General features: G+C 42.6%; 2 protein-coding genes across 20 annotated transcripts in view; both read right to left on the bottom strand.

Moving 5' to 3' along the window:
* Positions 1–8698, bottom strand: part of neb (nebulin) — a 56017-nt gene extending 47319 nt beyond the window's left edge. For all 19 annotated transcript variants that reach the window (XM_047047153.1, XM_047047150.1, XM_047047156.1 and 16 more), the window contains exons 1-12: positions 8605–8698; positions 7410–7484; positions 4268–4321; positions 3267–3377; positions 2929–3036; positions 2702–2806; positions 2128–2232; positions 1875–1979; positions 1421–1525; positions 813–917; positions 543–650; positions 59–175 (exon numbers count right to left, since the gene is read on the bottom strand). In XM_047047153.1, the coding sequence (XP_046903109.1) occupies positions 59–175; positions 543–650; positions 813–917; positions 1421–1525; positions 1875–1979; positions 2128–2232; positions 2702–2806; positions 2929–3036; positions 3267–3377; positions 4268–4321; positions 7410–7463 (1077 nt within the window). In that variant the 5' untranslated portion in view covers positions 7464–7484; positions 8605–8698. The remainder of the gene's footprint in view (positions 1–58; positions 176–542; positions 651–812; positions 918–1420; positions 1526–1874; positions 1980–2127; positions 2233–2701; positions 2807–2928; positions 3037–3266; positions 3378–4267; positions 4322–7409; positions 7485–8604) is intronic.
* A 3996-nt stretch (positions 8699–12694) lies between these two features.
* arl5a (ADP-ribosylation factor-like 5A) lies at positions 12695–17554 on the bottom strand. The gene is made up of 6 exons (XM_047046813.1): positions 17153–17554; positions 14678–14738; positions 14343–14490; positions 14101–14184; positions 13845–13996; positions 12695–13747 (listed from the first exon to the last, which is right to left on the bottom strand). The coding sequence occupies exons 1-6, from the start codon at positions 17196–17198 to the stop codon at positions 13699–13701; spliced, it is 540 nt and encodes a 179-aa protein (XP_046902769.1). The 5' UTR covers positions 17199–17554; the 3' UTR covers positions 12695–13698.
* Between the last annotated feature and the right edge of the window lie 324 nt (positions 17555–17878).

Raw genomic sequence — 17878 nt, 5'->3', positions numbered from 1 at the left:
TGTAGCTAAATGCTGCCAGACCAGTGGTCTGGTGCCCCCACGCCCATCAGACACCTACATCACTGAGGATGGTGCCAGCATATCTCAGCTGCCTGAGCAGGGGGTTATCCGTCGCAGGTAGAACGTTGTAAGCAGCCTGGTCCTTCGTCTTCTCATAGTCCTTCTTGTATTGTACCTAAGGGGGACAAAGGGATACAACATCGTTTTTATCTGTGTCCTCACAATGTGCTTTCATGCATTAAAAAGGAGACCCATCTGGTCAATCCACGCATGCGGAGTGCTCGTCACGCTGGAGGTCTGACTCAGGTGAAGATGACAGAGTTCTTTTCTAGATGTTCTCTGATGCGTTTGTGTGAGCTTCCACCCCATGTGAGGGGTGTTTGTGATGGTGGAGTCACACGGATGACTCACACTCTGTTCTGAGGCGAAGGTTAACTAGTGTCCTGTCCGCATGAGGTGGGATCTATAAAAATATACTCAGGTCTCATGTTTGTGTTTTTGAAGTTGGGTGCGTCTTTATATAATGGGGCCGTCCGACTCACCGAGCTTGCCGCTTTGCCAGCCTTCTTGCGTGTGCCGTACTCTGGCGTGTCCGTTTGCATGAAATAGAGTTGGTCTTTACTATCCTCATATGCAGCGGTGTACTTTTTCTGAAATGGGGAAAATCACAACCCATAAATGTGGACACGAAAAAAAAAAAAAATAAATGAAGAGATTTTGGTATAAAGTATCGTATATATAAGTATCGTAACTACTCCGATATACCTATACCGACTATAAGAACGTTGTGAAATAGAGCAGCGTCCACTTACACTGCTGAAGTTGTCCATGGCCATCCTGGCAGTGGCCACTTCAAAGTAGGGGGTCTCGCACCACTGGCCCTTCACGTTCTTGTTATAGTCCTCGTGGTACTTCAGCTGAGAAATGAAATAAAACGGGATGTCCAATGAACAATGAGCAACATATACAGCGCCAATGTGTTCCACTTCGTCTGGAATCATTCGGAAGTACGTTCTTGCACAGTGAAGCACAAATATGCGGACGTTCCAAGAGTGTGTGCCATTAAGGGGCTGGGGGATGGTTTTTCTTTACCAACTCCCTGTGCTTCTCACTACCAAAAATACTGCTGCCTTTCCCTGACACCAGGGAGCAGGTGGCTGCTTCTCCCCAGCAGCCTCCCTCCCAGGGAGGGCAGTGCAGGGAGCAGCACAGGGTGTAGGACAGCCACTAAACCAGCCTGATGCCACTGATGGACGAGTGACAGGACAGTTTTTGTTGGGTGGGTGCGTTTTGTGTGTATTTATATTTCTCTGTATGCCAACGGCTTGTGGCTGAAATGACCTTCAAACCAGTTTGCTGTGTACATGTTTGTGTGTCCGTGCATGTATGACAAAGGATGTGAACCTGCTGAATGACTTACATCACTGCGCTGGGTGAACACTTTCTTGGCCAGCTCCATATCTTGGGAAACAGCCAGGGAGGTGTACTTGGCCTTACGTTCATTATGACCTTTCTTGTAGTGGATCTGTAAGCAGCAAGAAAAGATGAAGAACAACACCTGACCTTGAAGGGCACAGCTACATTGCTTGATGTTTTGTCACTTGGCTAAGCAAGTTAACCAGATTACACAGAATACCTGAAAAGCTCTAAAAACTGAAAATAAGAGAACGAGGAATGAGGAATGCTGACCCATATTTTGCTAATAGATGAAACACGTTAAAAGTAATTTTGACATTTCCTGTGCGTAAATCAAGATTGGGTAGGGTAATATTCACCCAAATTGGATAAGTATAGAGGGAATGATATCTGAATAAGACATCACTACTGTGTCTACCATTCAGGATTTGTGCACCAGGACATATGGAGCCACTTACGTCACTGAGGACCTCCTGGGCCTTGGCCACCCTGCGGAGCTCAGGGCTGTCACTGTAGGGGAAGAACATGGTCTTGTCTTCATCCCAGGACTCTGTGTACAGTTTCTAACCGCAAGGGACAGACACCAAGGAGGATCAATAAGATCAATCAGAACAATTAAAAGAGTATAGATTCAAAAAAGACAATATTATAGACTTGTATACAGTTTCACCAAGACTTGGTACAAGGCTAGGTCTGAAACCAGTGAATTACCTTGCTGTAGTTAGCAGCATTCTTCACAGCCAGGACCAGCTCAGGAGCATCAGGGGGTAAGAAGAATCTGTCCTTGGTCTCATCCCATTTCTGCCTGTACAGTACCTGGAGTATACACATTCATCATATGCATTTTGTCCTCCTTGTTTATATTCACAGTGTAGAAACTTGTATATTTCATGAGCGACGCCTAGTTCAGAGGCATGGCACTCGGACAGCGCGCCTCAATACACTCATTAACTACACCTGTGTTAGCCTGCTTCAAGCCCATTGGCCTACGTCCGGTAAGGCCGCATTATGAGGCCGCACGGATATGCACACACTCACTCCCGGTTGTTGTATTATTGTGCTGCTGCCACCCTCCACCATCTCCCCCGTGTTGTCTGTATGTACTATCCATCAGGGGGGATTCTTTCTCTACTTGCCTCATATTCTATGTATGTTGCTCACTAATGCTAGAGGCAGGGAGTGCTTCCCCAAGATACATCCACTCTGCCAAAGTCAAACCCTTTTTCCATGCCCATGGTTATCAATAAATGCTCAAATCTAACACGTGAATGTCTTAATAAGTTACCTTGCTGATGAGCTCAGAGACATGTTTGACGTGGGCGATCTCTCTGGCCTCGCCGTCGTACAAGCTGGTAGTCCTGGTCTTGTTGCCCTCCATGCGGTACTTCACCTGGAGGACGACAACACGTCGTGAGTAGTGTATCATGATCGACGATAGGATGGACTCATCATGGTGGCCAGCGTCGGGAATCCCATTTAAGGGCCCGGACAGACGCCCCCGCTGTGCAGTACCTCGCTGAGCTGCTCCTGGGCCTTCTTGATCCTGATCATCTCAGGGGTGTCAGCGCTGATGGCATAGGGCTGCCCCTTGGCCTTATCATATTCCAGACGGTACTTGTTCTGGTAAGGGGAACAGGATCAGGGGAGGGCGACAGTGAGGCCATCACATTTTAGTCACACTCTCTACCTTCACATCGTGGACTTTTTTTTCAGACAGACTAACTGGATTGTGTCAAATAAGCTGGTGTGATGGGGGGGGGGGGGGGGGGGAGATGAAAAGATAGTCTTGATGTTAAAAACTTCCCGAAAGTATTGACGTGACTGCTGAAAGAGAACTTGCTTCTGCTTACATGACTGTACTGGTCCAGCATCTTCTGGCTGTGGGCTAGGTAAGGGGTCATGAACTTTGAGGTGTCCACCTTGACCTTCTTCCTGATTTTTCTGGTAGCAAGAACACCAGCCTGGGGAAGCAGAAGGAACAGTCAGTGCTTTGTTTGACGCAATGGGCCAGTGCTCCTCTCAGGGCCCTAACCCAGTGAAAAAAACAAGAATTCTGCCAAAGGAGAGACCAGCTACACAGTATAACACAGACAAGACAAGAAAATATGCTACTGCGTCAGGCACACGAGAGACAGGCGGGAAACACAAGCTACCGGTACATCAAGTCTGGCACTACATCTAATGGCAACAAAAGGATATTTTCAGCGTTGACTTACCTGATAAGTCAATCGGCTAATCAAAAAGATCTATTATCGCTAGTATTTTATTTTGTTATTTGACCATGACATCAAAAGACACTTTTGGGAATGTTTAAAGCCCTACATGTAGTTATGTATAGTCATATACATGGAGTTCTACAGGGTGTAATGGACATGGCTAGGGTAGGCACAGTAGGGCCAGAACAGAGGGTTGGTAAAGTGGATGTGTTACAGGGGACGTTGTGAGAGGGGGACTGAAGGGAATAAGGACAGACTGTGGGACGAACACAGGGACAAGAGGGAGGTCAAAAAACACTGTCGCATGCAGAGTAGGCCGCATGCGTCATCTATAAGCAGGACTCGCTCGTGATGAGGGCTATTACATTTGTATGCTGTGCACAAGGGGACAGCTGAGACTATGTTCCAGAAGCAATGGAAAAACAGCAGAATCAAATATCACTTTTAATATTGAGATGTGATTCATGTTCCATGGTGGCACATGAGCACACATGTCTCTGGACTGGACACACTTACTTTCCTGTCTACTGAGCCTATATGGAATAGCCCCCATTGCATGCAAGCACAGTGGGAGGAGAGTCAGCGACATTGCTGGACGTAGTATCTCAACTGTCCTCTGGGAGGGAGTGCTTTACCTCGGCCACCTTAGTTGTCTGGTGACTGACAGTCGACGAAGTCATCTTAAAAGACTACAAATATAGGATATACTCTGTGTTTTCAAATTCACCAGTACAATTAAGAGAAGACAGATCACAGTCATATTGGATTGAGGTTGATTTTTTCACTCCAGCTCTGGTCCGACTCCTAAACCTGCTGTATCTCTATTTGTCTTCACAGCCAGCATCACCTACGTCTGTGTCCGCCTACATTTGAATATTGAAAATGATTTATGAATGATTATCTTGTTCTATTATTAAAGTCCCCCATTCACACATGATTTTCTAATTGACTTTAGAGTCCATTAGGGAATGGAGTGAAAGTGGTAGTAATTAAGCCTCTGTTCCAGATGGGGTAGATAAACCTATAATAGCTCTGTGTGTGTGTGTGTGTGTGTGTGTGTGTGTGTGTCCGTGTGTGTGTCCGTGTGTGAGAGAGAGAAAAAGAGAGAGAGAAAGAGAGAGAATGCGTGTGTGCGCGTGTGTGTAAGCGAGTCTGACTGACAGAACCTTCCGGCTGACCCGTTCTGTAAAAACATCTTAAAACCCACATGACCTCACCTCTATTCTTGTGTTGTGCTGGACCCTATTGTCCTACATCCTATGTGTCACCATTTTAATCAAATAGTTGCAATACAACAGCATTAGATCAGCTTTTAAGCTTAATGCCTGCTCCTCTGCATTGGTTTCAAATCCCTTTCAAGCTTCAACTACAGGGACATCCTTTAACTACTATATGAACACTTCTCCACATACTCCCTGAATAACCTGCATACAACATCCGTCCAACTCGTCTAAATGAGTCTACAGTTTAACCTGTGACCTCCAATGAGACAACATTCCTTAACCTTGGCAGTCACTGACACACAAAATAGTGCACAGTCATGTGAGCAATAATAGCATTTTTTTCTAGAAAGTCCTAGAACTTCCTGGATCATTATCCATGGACTCAGAGGCTGTGCCCTCAAAACTTGTCAGAAATTTGCATTAAGACCAGAGCTGGGAGAAAAGAACATCTCAAACGCTTTAAAAAACAGCTGTAAGAGGCTTCTTTACGTGGATCTTCAAGACTAGAGGAGAATCGTATGGGTACATTTGTAGCCCCCCCCCCACCACCTCTATCCTCAAAACAAGTTAAACAATGGATATAATAAGTGAGTAGAGAGAAGGTGGGATATTCATTACTGCAGAATGATCCCTTTTCCTTGCTACTTCCAGGTGTTTTTTCCATGCATCCGTCTCTCTCCTAAGCACATTTTGGCAGCATGACGTTAACACAGGCTGGGGCACGGGAGTGTGATTTACAGTGAGGCCCTTCTCACTTGTCTCCCTGCCAGTCTGCCGTAAATGTCCACTTCTAAATTTGTAGCTCTCAATCGCTGGAGCTCTGACTTATTCCCTTACTGGGCTTAGAGGAAACTCAGTAGTTCAAAGAAAAAATACCTCTCTCAATGACCATAAACATGAAAATATATAATAAAAACAATGGTCTTGTTTGGTACAGCCAAGCGGTGCTGTTTGGAACCAATGTCTCTACAAATGATCTACAAAGACATTATGAATAAGGCACATTACAGTCAAATGCTGTTTCAAAATAAGAGTTTTCAGATTCTCCTTAATCAGAAGATCAAATAAAAAAAGCCATCTTACACTTTTGATATAAAATGTATTTGTTTGAAAATGTCTTCCAAAGTGGAGATGAAAGTGATAGTGAAATCAGATTGTATCAACTTGAAAGTATTTATTTTCTTCTTCCTCGTGAAGGATTTATATCTTTGTCATTAAGATGATAAATCTCTTTGGGGATGGTTGATATGTAATATGGGGGCCAAATAATTGTTAATTTATCACTGTGTTTAGGAGTATGTTAAAATATTTCTCATTAATATTCTAAATAGGATTATTTCATAGGAACTCTGTCTAGGCCTAACTTAAAGCATTGTCCCATTGGCTGGATGAGTAATGATTTGGCACCTCTATTAGATATCAACATGAAAAATACAAGGCTAACTTTAATCCTATTTCACTGGGAAATATGGGATTAAGTTATTAGCCTTCTGTTTTCACTCTTCCATTGGACACTCTGACATAGACTACAGATAACAAGACTGTCAAAAAATAACCACACAGATGTTACAGTAATATTTAGCTGAATAATTTGGAACTCTGGGAGCTGTGTAATTGACGAACTATAAAAATGTGTTTGATCCACCTTGAAAAAATGTGTTGCTACTTTCTGGTACATGACCTCAAATCGATAGAGAAAGGCATCTGCCAAAGGCTCCAGACAGTCAGTCTATCTATGACACAGGGTGCATTCCTCTGCGTGGAACACCCTGCCATCAATACATATTTTCCATCACTGCTACAGTGATATGGGAACTTTCTTATAAGCACACTACAGCAAATTACATGATCACAAACTGTGCGCTGTATTATTGTGGAACACATTGGAATGGCTCATTATCAGAACTACTAGCCTACACCTAACATTGACAGTGTTGTAATATTGTTTACATCATCGCCAGCTGACCTATGATCTATTTCTAATGGTTGATCTATGTGTTAGTAGGGGTAAAAGTGCATTTCCACTGACTGCTACCTGCTGACAAATGTAGCTATAAAACCTCAAGTAAGTGAAAGTAGCAGGTTTTTGAAAGACGGATATGATTTACAGTGCTTTAAGGCACTTGGCACATAGGGAGGTGTCCCACTGAAACTGGATCCAGCATCACTCACAGATGCCTGGGCTCCTGAACTGCTGACTTGAAGGGTATCGTAAGAGACTCAACTATACATAGGGTTTGCTGCTACCGAACCTGCAAATCCAACAGATTGCTTCAGCCCACCAGGACCTTAGAAAATTAGAGTCAAACCCTAAAGTATCTTTCACTGTACTAAATAAAGCGAACTCCCTGGCAAGACACATACAATGTATTTATTGAAAGTGTCATTTTGTGCAGGACTTTTATCTGTCAAGAAGAGTGTCTCGTACGACTTCCAGTTCCCAGTTCTTCCTTGATTCTTATGTAAATGTTGCCCTCAACTGTCACAGAACCAAACCAGCAACGAGTGACTGAATGAAAACAGTGTTCACCAGGGAAGACATAAATGCACTTACCTCCTCCACAATCTCTTCCTCCTCGAATTCATCAATTTCTTCACTCTCCTCCATTATGGCACAGTTTTGGAGATTCTACATGAAACAGACACACAATATTCATCACTGTTAAGGACTTCGAGTGAGCTGAATGGAAACACTTAAAAGACCAATTATTACAATACTGGACAACGTACCAATGTCTCTGATGCTAATATACTAACAATTCAGTGTATTCTTTAGCTCTATCACAGGTTGAAAGGACGTTAGTATAGATATTTTAAGATCTCTCCTTGCAGATCATGTTGAACCCACACCTACACACTAACCCTAACCCAATGTCAATGAATGCGTTTCACTCAATACAACTCAATTAGCAAACAGAATGTCTAACATTCTCTCTCAATCACACACAAAACAATAAAATAATCCAAACAATACCAGAGAGATTCCTGTGGTATTTTCTGCAACCTTAAAACAAAAGCTTCACTTCCCATCCACTAGGGTCCCAAATTGATATTCCACTTTTCGACTTGCTTCAAGCCTAGATAAATCAAAGATAAATATCAAATACTTCCCCCAATGTCCTCAACTCCACCTAACAGTTCAGGTAGAGCAGAGAGAAGACATGAAAAACCAAAGGGCTAAATTGCATGGGAATCTTTTTTTTGTAGGCCTCTGACTCTGCAGCTCTCCCCCCACCCTCAAGAAGAAAAGAAAAAACCACAAGCACTGCGCCTCCTGGCTGAAGGTTGGCGACAGCTGCCCCACGATGCTCCAGCTATTTGTCATGTAAGCCAATGCCACAGCCTGATTGGTTGGCTTTGTTTAGCAAACTGAACTGCAATTCCTTCTGAGGCTGCAGGTTAAATATAGGACAGCGTACTAACTACCCTTTTTAAGGACCCAACTAATCTCATTCAAAGATGCTTTTTCTAAACAAAAGGCACGCGAAAAAGATGACGATAGAAAGATGGACAGTCATGTTGTGGATTCATAGGTATCCCAATGGTGGCCTGGTAGAGCTGGAGACCTTCAGCTCTGGGCTACCTGGAAGTATCCTTTAACGAGGGCGTAGCCTCAACAGGCTCATCCATCCATAAATGGTCTTCCAGCATCCAAACAGAACCAGAAGGAGAGACACAAGTCCAGGCAGAGTGCAGGCCATGCAGAGGGTTTTGCTGAAAACAATGTTGCTTGGTTTTTGATTGCTTACCAGTTACTTTAAAGTTTAAAGGATTCCCAAGCCGCCAGAGCGTCCCCAACTTTCCTCCAGAGAAACGCTGGGAGACAACTCACAGCTGCAACGACACCCCGGTTATCATGTGGCCCAGACAGCCAATCAGCAGCCGACACTCTCAGGTTTCCAAATCTAAATATACCTAGTGATCCCTGCAGAAAAAGAGCACCTGTTCAGCAAATGTATCAGCGGTTCAACTATGAGGATGGGGCAACGGGAGTGAAAACATGAGAAAAACCACATCTAGAAGCATCCCCTAGGCAGGGGCAATGGGTGTAGTCACTGGTTTTAAAAACATGCCACATGGGTTGTTTGGTTGAGGACAGGACTGTGGAGAGGGCACTGACTCACTGTTACTGTGTTTTCCAAAGTCTCTGAGGTCAGCTACTAGCTGACCCTGTTCAGATGCTTAATAGTGTCTGGAATCAAGTTAATGGCTGAACAGACCACTGGGGTGGAAGGGAATCAAAATAGTTGACCTGGCCTGAAATAAATACCCACTATAAATAAACAAAAGCCCAAAATGATCCAGAAATGACTGGATCATATATAAAAAGGTTTATCACTTGTGCCAACACACTCCAGACTTTGAAGGAAAGATTTGATCAGACACCAGATCAGTTGATCTTCTCTACTGATCTGAAAATGTTGGTCTGGTTCTGGATTTTACTTGTCGAGTTTTCGTGAATGTATTTCCATATGTAATGAATGTAATAGAAGATGGTACAAATGTATAAAGGGTGAAAGTAACTTTTACGGTTGAGAGTGCCCCTTCACGATGAATGCAGGATCGTCTTGGTTTCACAGGTTTCGCTCTCTGTCATCATTTGAGTGAATAAAGTAGGATACAAGGTTCAAAACTAACATATGAAAGAGAACAATGGTGGCACATCCCCTCCACCAAACCTACAATAGACACAGTTGCTGTCTGTTCTGCCTCAGCATTGGTATACAGAAGTATTCATAGTGATCCTGTATAAAAATACAGCCATGGACTATTTCAAGAAACCAAGTACAGTGGAGGGCGTACATGACAGAGTAAGGTGTTCTCTGGAAAACATAAGAACAAATAGTGGAGGCATTTGTGAAACCCGAGTTTAAACTCATACATACTGTACCTTAGATAATACCTCGGGAGGGGGTATGATGGGAATGTGTCTCTTTTCCTCTGCCGTGGACCTCTCTCGCTTGCTGGTATTCACCCCCTCCCTCCAGGAGAAGCGAGCGAATCTGGGCTCTGATGGACACGCACAGCTGAGTCTCTACCTCTGCTAACACCCTATCCCCCATCAGTAAGTGGTGTTCGGAATGCCATCTAGTCCTCATTAGCAAGGTCAATGCAGATACCCAAGGCAAATCGGGCTAGTAATCATAAGGTTGCCGGTTCGATTCACGGACGCGACAAATGACGTTGTGTCCTTGGGCAAGACACTTCACCCTACTTGCCTTGGGGAATGTCCCTGTACTTACTGTAAGTCGCTCTGGATAAGAGCGTCTGCTAAATGACTAACTGTAAACGTTTCCATACCTGCCTGGGTCTTAAGTAGAGCTAGAGATGGAAAATGATGCTTAGTCACTGAACAAAGCTGACCGACAGACAGGAGAACATGGCAGTCTGGGCCAGAGCAGCTGCATGGTGATACCTCCACTGTTGCTAATCACGCTCTCAGTGATCCTCCTCCTAAATCCTCGGAAAAAAATGGTTCTCATCAACACTTAGGTAAGAGGATTAAACAGGGTGTCTGGCATATGAGGACATGAGTTTGTAGATAGATGTTGTTTACTAACCAGATGTCTGGACACCACAGCAGCCAAGTCCCTGCTCTTTAATAGATGGCTGACATAATGGGATGACAATGTAAGCCCTATCAACTCATATTTTGTTTATCACATCAAAGCATATTAAATCACTTGATTTAATAGAAGCATCACCTCTGAATTATAACCATGTTGTAGATGTCATAGTTTGATAACTTACAGAGAGACACAAGGCAGTTTTTGACTGAAGGGAGAAACTGGCAGCATGTCAAATAAAGTAGAACACTTACTACCCAAGCAGATGCCTCCATCCTTAGCTGTAGATCTAACACACTTAGAACCACTTGCATTAACCTATGCTGACAGCACAACTGCTACAATACTCAACACTGTAGACGATTGAGAATCACTCTTGTAGTTGTCTTTATAATCAATTGATTACTGGTTACTCTTCTACTAATATTATACATCTCATTTAACATTGTTATGACTTGCTGCATGGTGTCTTCGGATTAGTGTCTTCATATATATACAGTGCCCTCCAAAAGTATTGGAACAGTGAGGCCAATTCCTTTATTTTTGCTGTAGACTGAAAACATTTGGGCTTGACATCAAACGATGAATGTGAAACCAGAGATCAACGTTTCAGCTTTTATTTCCAGGTATTTACATCAGGATCTGATGCACAAATTAGAAAATATCACCTTTTTGTTCGAACCCACCCATTTGTCACGTGAGCAAAAGTATTGGAACATTCGACTGACAGGTGTGTTTTGTTGCCCAGGTGTGTCCTATTACATACATTATTCAATCAATAAATACCACTGAATGTCTACACTCAGGTTCAGATTGGGTAAGATAGGTTTTGTCTATGCAGACTGTATTCAGAGGTGAAAACAACATGAAAACCGGAGCGCTGTCTTTGGGTGAAAAACAAGCAATTGTGAGTCTTAGAGAAGATGGAAAATCAATCAGAGCCATTGCAGAAACATTGGCCATAGCCAGTACAACCATTTGGAATGTCCTGAAGAAGAAGAAAACTACTGGTGTACTAAGTAACAGACGTCGAACAGGTAGACCAAGGAAAACATCAGCAGTTGATGACAGAAACATTGTGAGAGCTGTAAAGAAAGACCCTAAAACAACTGTTAGTGAGATCAGCAACAACCTCCAGATGGCAGGAGTGAAGGTATCACTATCTACTGTTCGCAGAAGACTTCATGAACAAAAGTACAAGGGCTACACCAGAAGATGCAAACCACTCATTAGCAAGAAGAATAGGAAGGCCAGGCTGGAATTTGCCAAAAAGTACAGAGATGAACCTCAAAAATTCTGGGACAAAGTTTTATGGACTGATGAGACAAAGATTAACTTTTACCAAAGTGATGGAAAGGCTAAAGTTTGGAGAAAGAAAGGAACTGCTCATGATCCCAAACACACAAGCTCATCTGTGAAACACGGTGGAGGTAATGTCATGGCTTGGGCTTGCATGGCTTCTTCTAGGACGGGCTCATTAATCTTCATTGAGGATGTAACACATGATGGCAGCAGCAAAATGAACTCGGAAGTCTACAGAAACATTTTGTCTGCCAATTTAAGGAAAGATGCAACCAAACTGATTGGCAGAGCCTTCATCATGCAGCAAGATAACGACCCAAAACACACTGCCAAAACAACAAAGGAGTTCATCAGGGGCAAGAAATGGAAGGTATTAGACTGGCCAAGTCAATCTCCAGACTTAAACCCTATAGAGCATGCATTTTACCTGCTTAAGAGGAGACTGAAGGGAGGAACCCCACAAAACAAACAACAACTGAAAGAGGCTGCAGTGAAAGCCTGGGAAAGCATCAAAAAGGAAGAATGCAAAAGTTTGGTGACGTCAATGGGTCACAGACTTGCTGCAGTTATTGAAAGCAAAGGATTTGCAACTAAATATTAAGTCTTATTCACTTAAATATGTTTTAAGTATATCTGTTCCAATACTTTTGCTCACATGACAAATGGGTGGATTCAAACAAAATGTGATATTTTCTTAGTTGTGCATCAGATCCTGATGTAAATACCTGGAAATAAAAGCTGAAACGTTGATCTCTGGTCTCACGTTCATTATTTGATGTCAAGCCCAAATGTTTTCAGTCTACAGCAAAAATAAAGGAATTCGCCTCACTGTTCCAATACTTTTGGAGGGCACTGTATATAATTTATAATTTATATATATATGTAATTTATAACCTGACAGACCAATGACAGAGGAGGATTAACAATTTGGCATACATAATACTGTACACACTGATTTTATTGTCTTAGTTCTTTTGTTCATGGATACCGGGCTGTTAGGAGTACGTAAGTACATGTAAAGACATCCATTCATCTTCATACAAAAAATGTGCTACATTGCTAACTCATATTTCTAAAACATAAATGGCCACTTCATGGCAGTGGGTCACTGCTCTGAGCTGTGGGAGAAACGTTGTCTTCCGCAGAGCGAGGGATATGCTTACCACCCAGCCTCTTTTCTCTTTTACTGGCCACTCCCTCCCCGCTCTTCTTGTCCATATTCTACTCTGTAATTGGAAGCAAACATGAGTCCTCATAGAACATACTGCGCCCTAGAGGCCTGTAGGAGAACCACGCACATTCAGAGGCACAATCAATAACGTTTGGATTAGAAAGTAAGAGAGTTAGAGAGTAACTATATTTATGCGAAGGTGTGCAATTAGTGTGTAACTTACCTCTTCGTCATCCATAAGAATAAGCCATTCATGACACATTTGATTCACCAGAAACAGATAAAAACCCTTTATTTCACTGTGTATAATAAGGGGCTGAGTTGGGTGTTCCCCCTACATTGACTCTTTTCAACCATCGCTTGGGGAATCTGAGGCAGGCACAAAGTTACTGTAAATACTGGGCTGTACACACAGGGGTGATGTTAAACATCACCACAAGCAGTCCGGCAATACTGCAAGGCCACACTGGGCAGGATCCCTTTCTCACACAACTAAAGACCTCATTTTCCCACGCCAGCCAATCAGACCCAGCCCACTTTCACGTAGCTTTATAAGAGAACCGTGCAAAAAAGTAAATACACATCAGTCTTTGAGGTTCTGTTTTTGTTCACAGTTCAGAGAAGTCTGAAGAAATGTTGTGTAATAAATAAAAACACCCCCCAAAAATATTTTCTGGCAGGTCTTTTCTTGCCAGGTCAGTATCAGAGGGCATCCATCAACCAACCACACAAGTGCCCCCTGTCCGTCCGTCCGTCATGGAGGAGTAGAAACAAAAACCCACTTCATTGGTTCAGGTCAGTGGTCATCTCACCCGAAGTCGTGACATCATCCACTCAAGGCCCTGGCACAAGCTAGACATTGGCAAAAAGACAGACATTTCATTGTTAACATAAACATGGCATTCCATTCTTACAAATGTAGCCATATAGGCCTTGAAAGTGTCCTCACCCCTCCCCTGTGAGGGCACAGCAGGCTTGGATGTGCCACTGGTGGTCTTTGACGGAGGTGAGCTGTAGACTCTGGGAGATCTCTGCTACAGACATGCAGCCTTTCACATCCTGTTTATTGGCAAATACCAGCAGGCCAGCCTTCTTCAGGTCCTAGGGTGAAAGACAAGAGTGCAAAAGCAAAACACGAAAGTGTTTGCAAAAGCAGCACCCTAAATCTCGTTTGCAATAATAGAAAGACGAACAAGAGGACTCACTTCATGAGCAAGCATTCTGTACAGTTCCTCTTTGGTGACAGAGATCCTCTCTCGGTCTGTGCTGTCCACCACCACTATAACAAACTAGGTTGAGACCAAAAAAAAAGAACAATTACAAAAGTACAACGCATGCACTACCCCACCACTTCCCCCCCGATCCACGTGCACACACACACACCTCCCGATCCACATGCACACACACGCACACACACACACCTCCCGATCCACGTGCACACACACACCTCTGTGTTGGTGTAGTAGGTGTTCCAGGAGGACCGAAGTGACTCCTGTCCACCTATGTCCCACATGAGGAAGTGAGTGTTGTTGACAACTATCTCCTCCACATTGCTGCCTATTGTGGGGGATGTGTGTACCACCTCGTTCATAGAACTGTAGAGCAAAGAGCAATCACAAACTGAGATAGTTTCCCAAACTGGAACACAGTTCAGGATGGAAGTCCATTAGCCCTACTTTCACTTTTTTTTTTCTTCAAGAGCGATAACCTTACCAAATGTACTATTCCACAATCAAAGTGACTAGCGTTATTTCTTTATATTTAGATGTACAGTCTACTTACAACTGGTAGAGAATGGTGGTCTTCCCTGCATTGTCCAGGCCCACAATGATAACTTTGTGCTCTGAAATACATCAAAAGAGAAAGCTTTTAGATTGTTAGAAGTTGTCCAACATTCACACAAAACTACATACACTTAGCTGTCAATGCTTGTGCACTGCCTCTGCTAATCACCGAAGGAGCGAAAGAGAAACATAGTCACTCAATAAAGTCTTCTCAAAGGTTGCTTATGGTTAGATAATAATTATAGTCAGACAATCTGCTACCAGACAGCATAACCAGTTGTTATGCTGTCTGGAATGAAAAAGCAGAAATGAAAAAGCGTAGGCTGCAATGAGACTATTTGGTACAAATAAATTCAGAGAACAAATAAGATAAAAAAGAAAGGGCAAAATAGACAAAAATATAAAAAAGGAGGAGGGGGAAGGTGAAGATTATGAAAAAAGAGACAAAAAATAAAGATTAAGTGTGCGCTTCTGTCTGTACACATTCAGCAAGAAAATTTGTGTTTAGTCTAAGGTCCCACAAGTTCCTGCATGGCATAGTTGATTCTGAAGATCCAGGATATGCAGACCTCCATATCCAAACCTCCATATCCTGCTCCATTATCACAGCTGTTTCTGAAACCCCATGTTTCTGAAACCCCATGTTTCTGAAACCCCATGTGCCCACCTATCAACAACAATCGCAATCACCAAGATCTAGGCAGTAGCACAACATGAGACAAAGAAAAGAAAAATACTTAGGCACCCAACATAAACAAGCCCTATGAATGTAAACCCTGTCTTCTAAATCCCAACATCTAGGCTAATCATTATCCTGTGAATAGACCCTGAACTACACAGTAGACAAGCAAAAACAGAAGAGAAAACCCCTGAACTGTACAGTACACAAGTAGGATGTAGCCTGCCTAGATTACTAAACCATACACAGGTGTGGTGGCAAGCTTCCTTTAATAACAAGTAGGCCCTAAGCAGCCTCAACTCAATACAGACAAAGCCACACTTAGGTCACTTTCTGTTCTGCAGTAATTGCAGATGGCATGCATCTTTCACTTGAAAATCGGTGGAGTCAGCAAAGATGTCAAGTGCATGTCTCACATCAGTCGCAAAGGTTGTTCAGATGATAGGCTGCACCCTTAGAATGTTGTCATTACACCGGCTACGCCCACTATGAGAGTGACACCACTGTGTTTTGGTGGCACCCTGTACCACCTTTTATTCTTCACCTTGTGAATGAATGCCTATTGTTCTGGAGGCTTAAGACCTAGTAGTAGGCTAACTGAGGACAGTTTTCTTCAGTCTTCAAATTGCGAGCCACATGAATACCAGATAGGCTTAAATATAAAAGACATGCTTATCAGACCAATCAGTTGTCTTGCCACACTGAACTGAAAAATAAAGCACCTCAGATATGGCACTGGTATTGTACGTAAGTCACAGGCAGTCAGAGTCTTGCTACTAAACAGTTTAATGAGGTTTTAATGTTTTGCTGATAAAATGTTGGCAATGTCTGTTTTCGACAATCTATATAAGTATAGACACATTTGTAAAAACAGAACAAATTGTGTAGGGTGTTACACTATCATAAAGCCAATACTGCAATGTGTTATGGTTACTGTTTGCTGACTGGGATAATTTAACATTAACAACATATATAGATGAAGAGGTTGCCATTTAATTGTTTGCATAAGGGCAAACGTTCGGTTTGCCCAACAACTAAATTGTTGGTTGTAGAACAGACGTTTAGTAACACACTGTGGCCTTAGAGAAACCAAACATAAAACCTTGCTAAAAGGTACTGTGACAGTGGTTGAATTTTCCATAGCACTCTGCTGGTCTCAAATGACAAGTGGTTCACATATCTGATTACCAAATACGATTGTTGGGCCCATCAGCACTAAAGAAAGTACATTTCACCTATTTCAGAGAGACCAGAACATCCAAGTGACTGATTGACAGCTATACATCCATAAGACAGGGGGATTAGTTGTATAATGGTCCATCTACCCCTCCAGAATAACTAGAAGCAGCTACAATAGTGGGTGCTCAAGGAAATCAACGGTTAGCTACTGAAGCTGTATGAGATCCACGTAAACATGTCAGACAAACAAACACACGTCCTCATGGACTCTGTAACTAAACTGGCACCAACTACCAGATAACCAGCGCGATAGCAAGCACTACTAAAATGTATGTGAAATGGACTAAACCAAAGACTTGAACCTAACTAGCTAGCTACTTTGTCCTGAAGAAATGGTAGAGGGGGATTTGTTTATTACTGCTACACAATGGTTGCTGTAATTGGCAGTAAATAAGAAAGCATTTAGTAGCATTGCTACTGAGGTATGTTTGTTACTTAATAAATGCAATCTCATATGCTTAATACTAATATGCTAGTTAGCTAGCACAAGCTATTTTTGTTTTAAGAAATAATTATGAAACTATCTCGACAACTGGCGATGTCTTGAAAACTTACCTTGATGGTTAAACAGCCTCCACAACTTAGTAAATATTATCCCCATGTCTGGGAGGAGAGGATGCAAATTAAGCTTGTTATCTTCGCTAAACTACTAGCCCTACAAACTACAGGCTGGCAATGCTGTTACCATTAGCAAGTTCCAAGCTAACTAGCTAGCTAGCTAACGTTACACCTGACATCTAACAGGAACAAAAAGACGGGTAATGTCAAAATGTCTGCAAGGCTTTGCCATTGTTGAATATATAGACAATTTATTTTAGAGTACACGAGTACAGTGACAATCTAATGTTTAATTCCAAAGAACGGCAGCTAGCTAGCTAGCAATAGGTAAACGATGGATAGACAAGTACTGCTGCAGCTGGCCCCGTCGGCTCAGTTCGCTACTGTGTGTGAAACGTCAAATGTTACGCATGCGTTTTTCAGCCTTTTTTTTCTCCATCAACTTCTCCAGAGCCAATCTTTCCAAGGCTTTTTTTCTTTACTTATTCTCTTTATATGGCTCTGCTTGTAACCCGAGAGAAGGTGGCGTTAACGAGCATTAGTTTCAGTCTGAGGCTTTTCCCCTTTGCACCACAATAATGTTATAACAACACATTTTGTAAAAAAAGATTGTGTCTGTCTCTTTCTTTCTATCTGACCTGATGTGAAAGTGCAAATACAATAGCTGTTACTGTGAAGATATTACGTCTTGCAATACAAACATATCTGTTTCTCCAAAAAATT

This window comes from Hypomesus transpacificus, chromosome 23, assembly GCF_021917145.1.
Source record: "Hypomesus transpacificus isolate Combined female chromosome 23, fHypTra1, whole genome shotgun sequence".
NCBI lineage: Eukaryota > Metazoa > Chordata > Actinopteri > Osmeriformes > Osmeridae > Hypomesus > Hypomesus transpacificus.
Note: the sequence above shows the minus strand (reverse complement) of the source record. Positions and strands in the feature narration are given on the sequence as shown.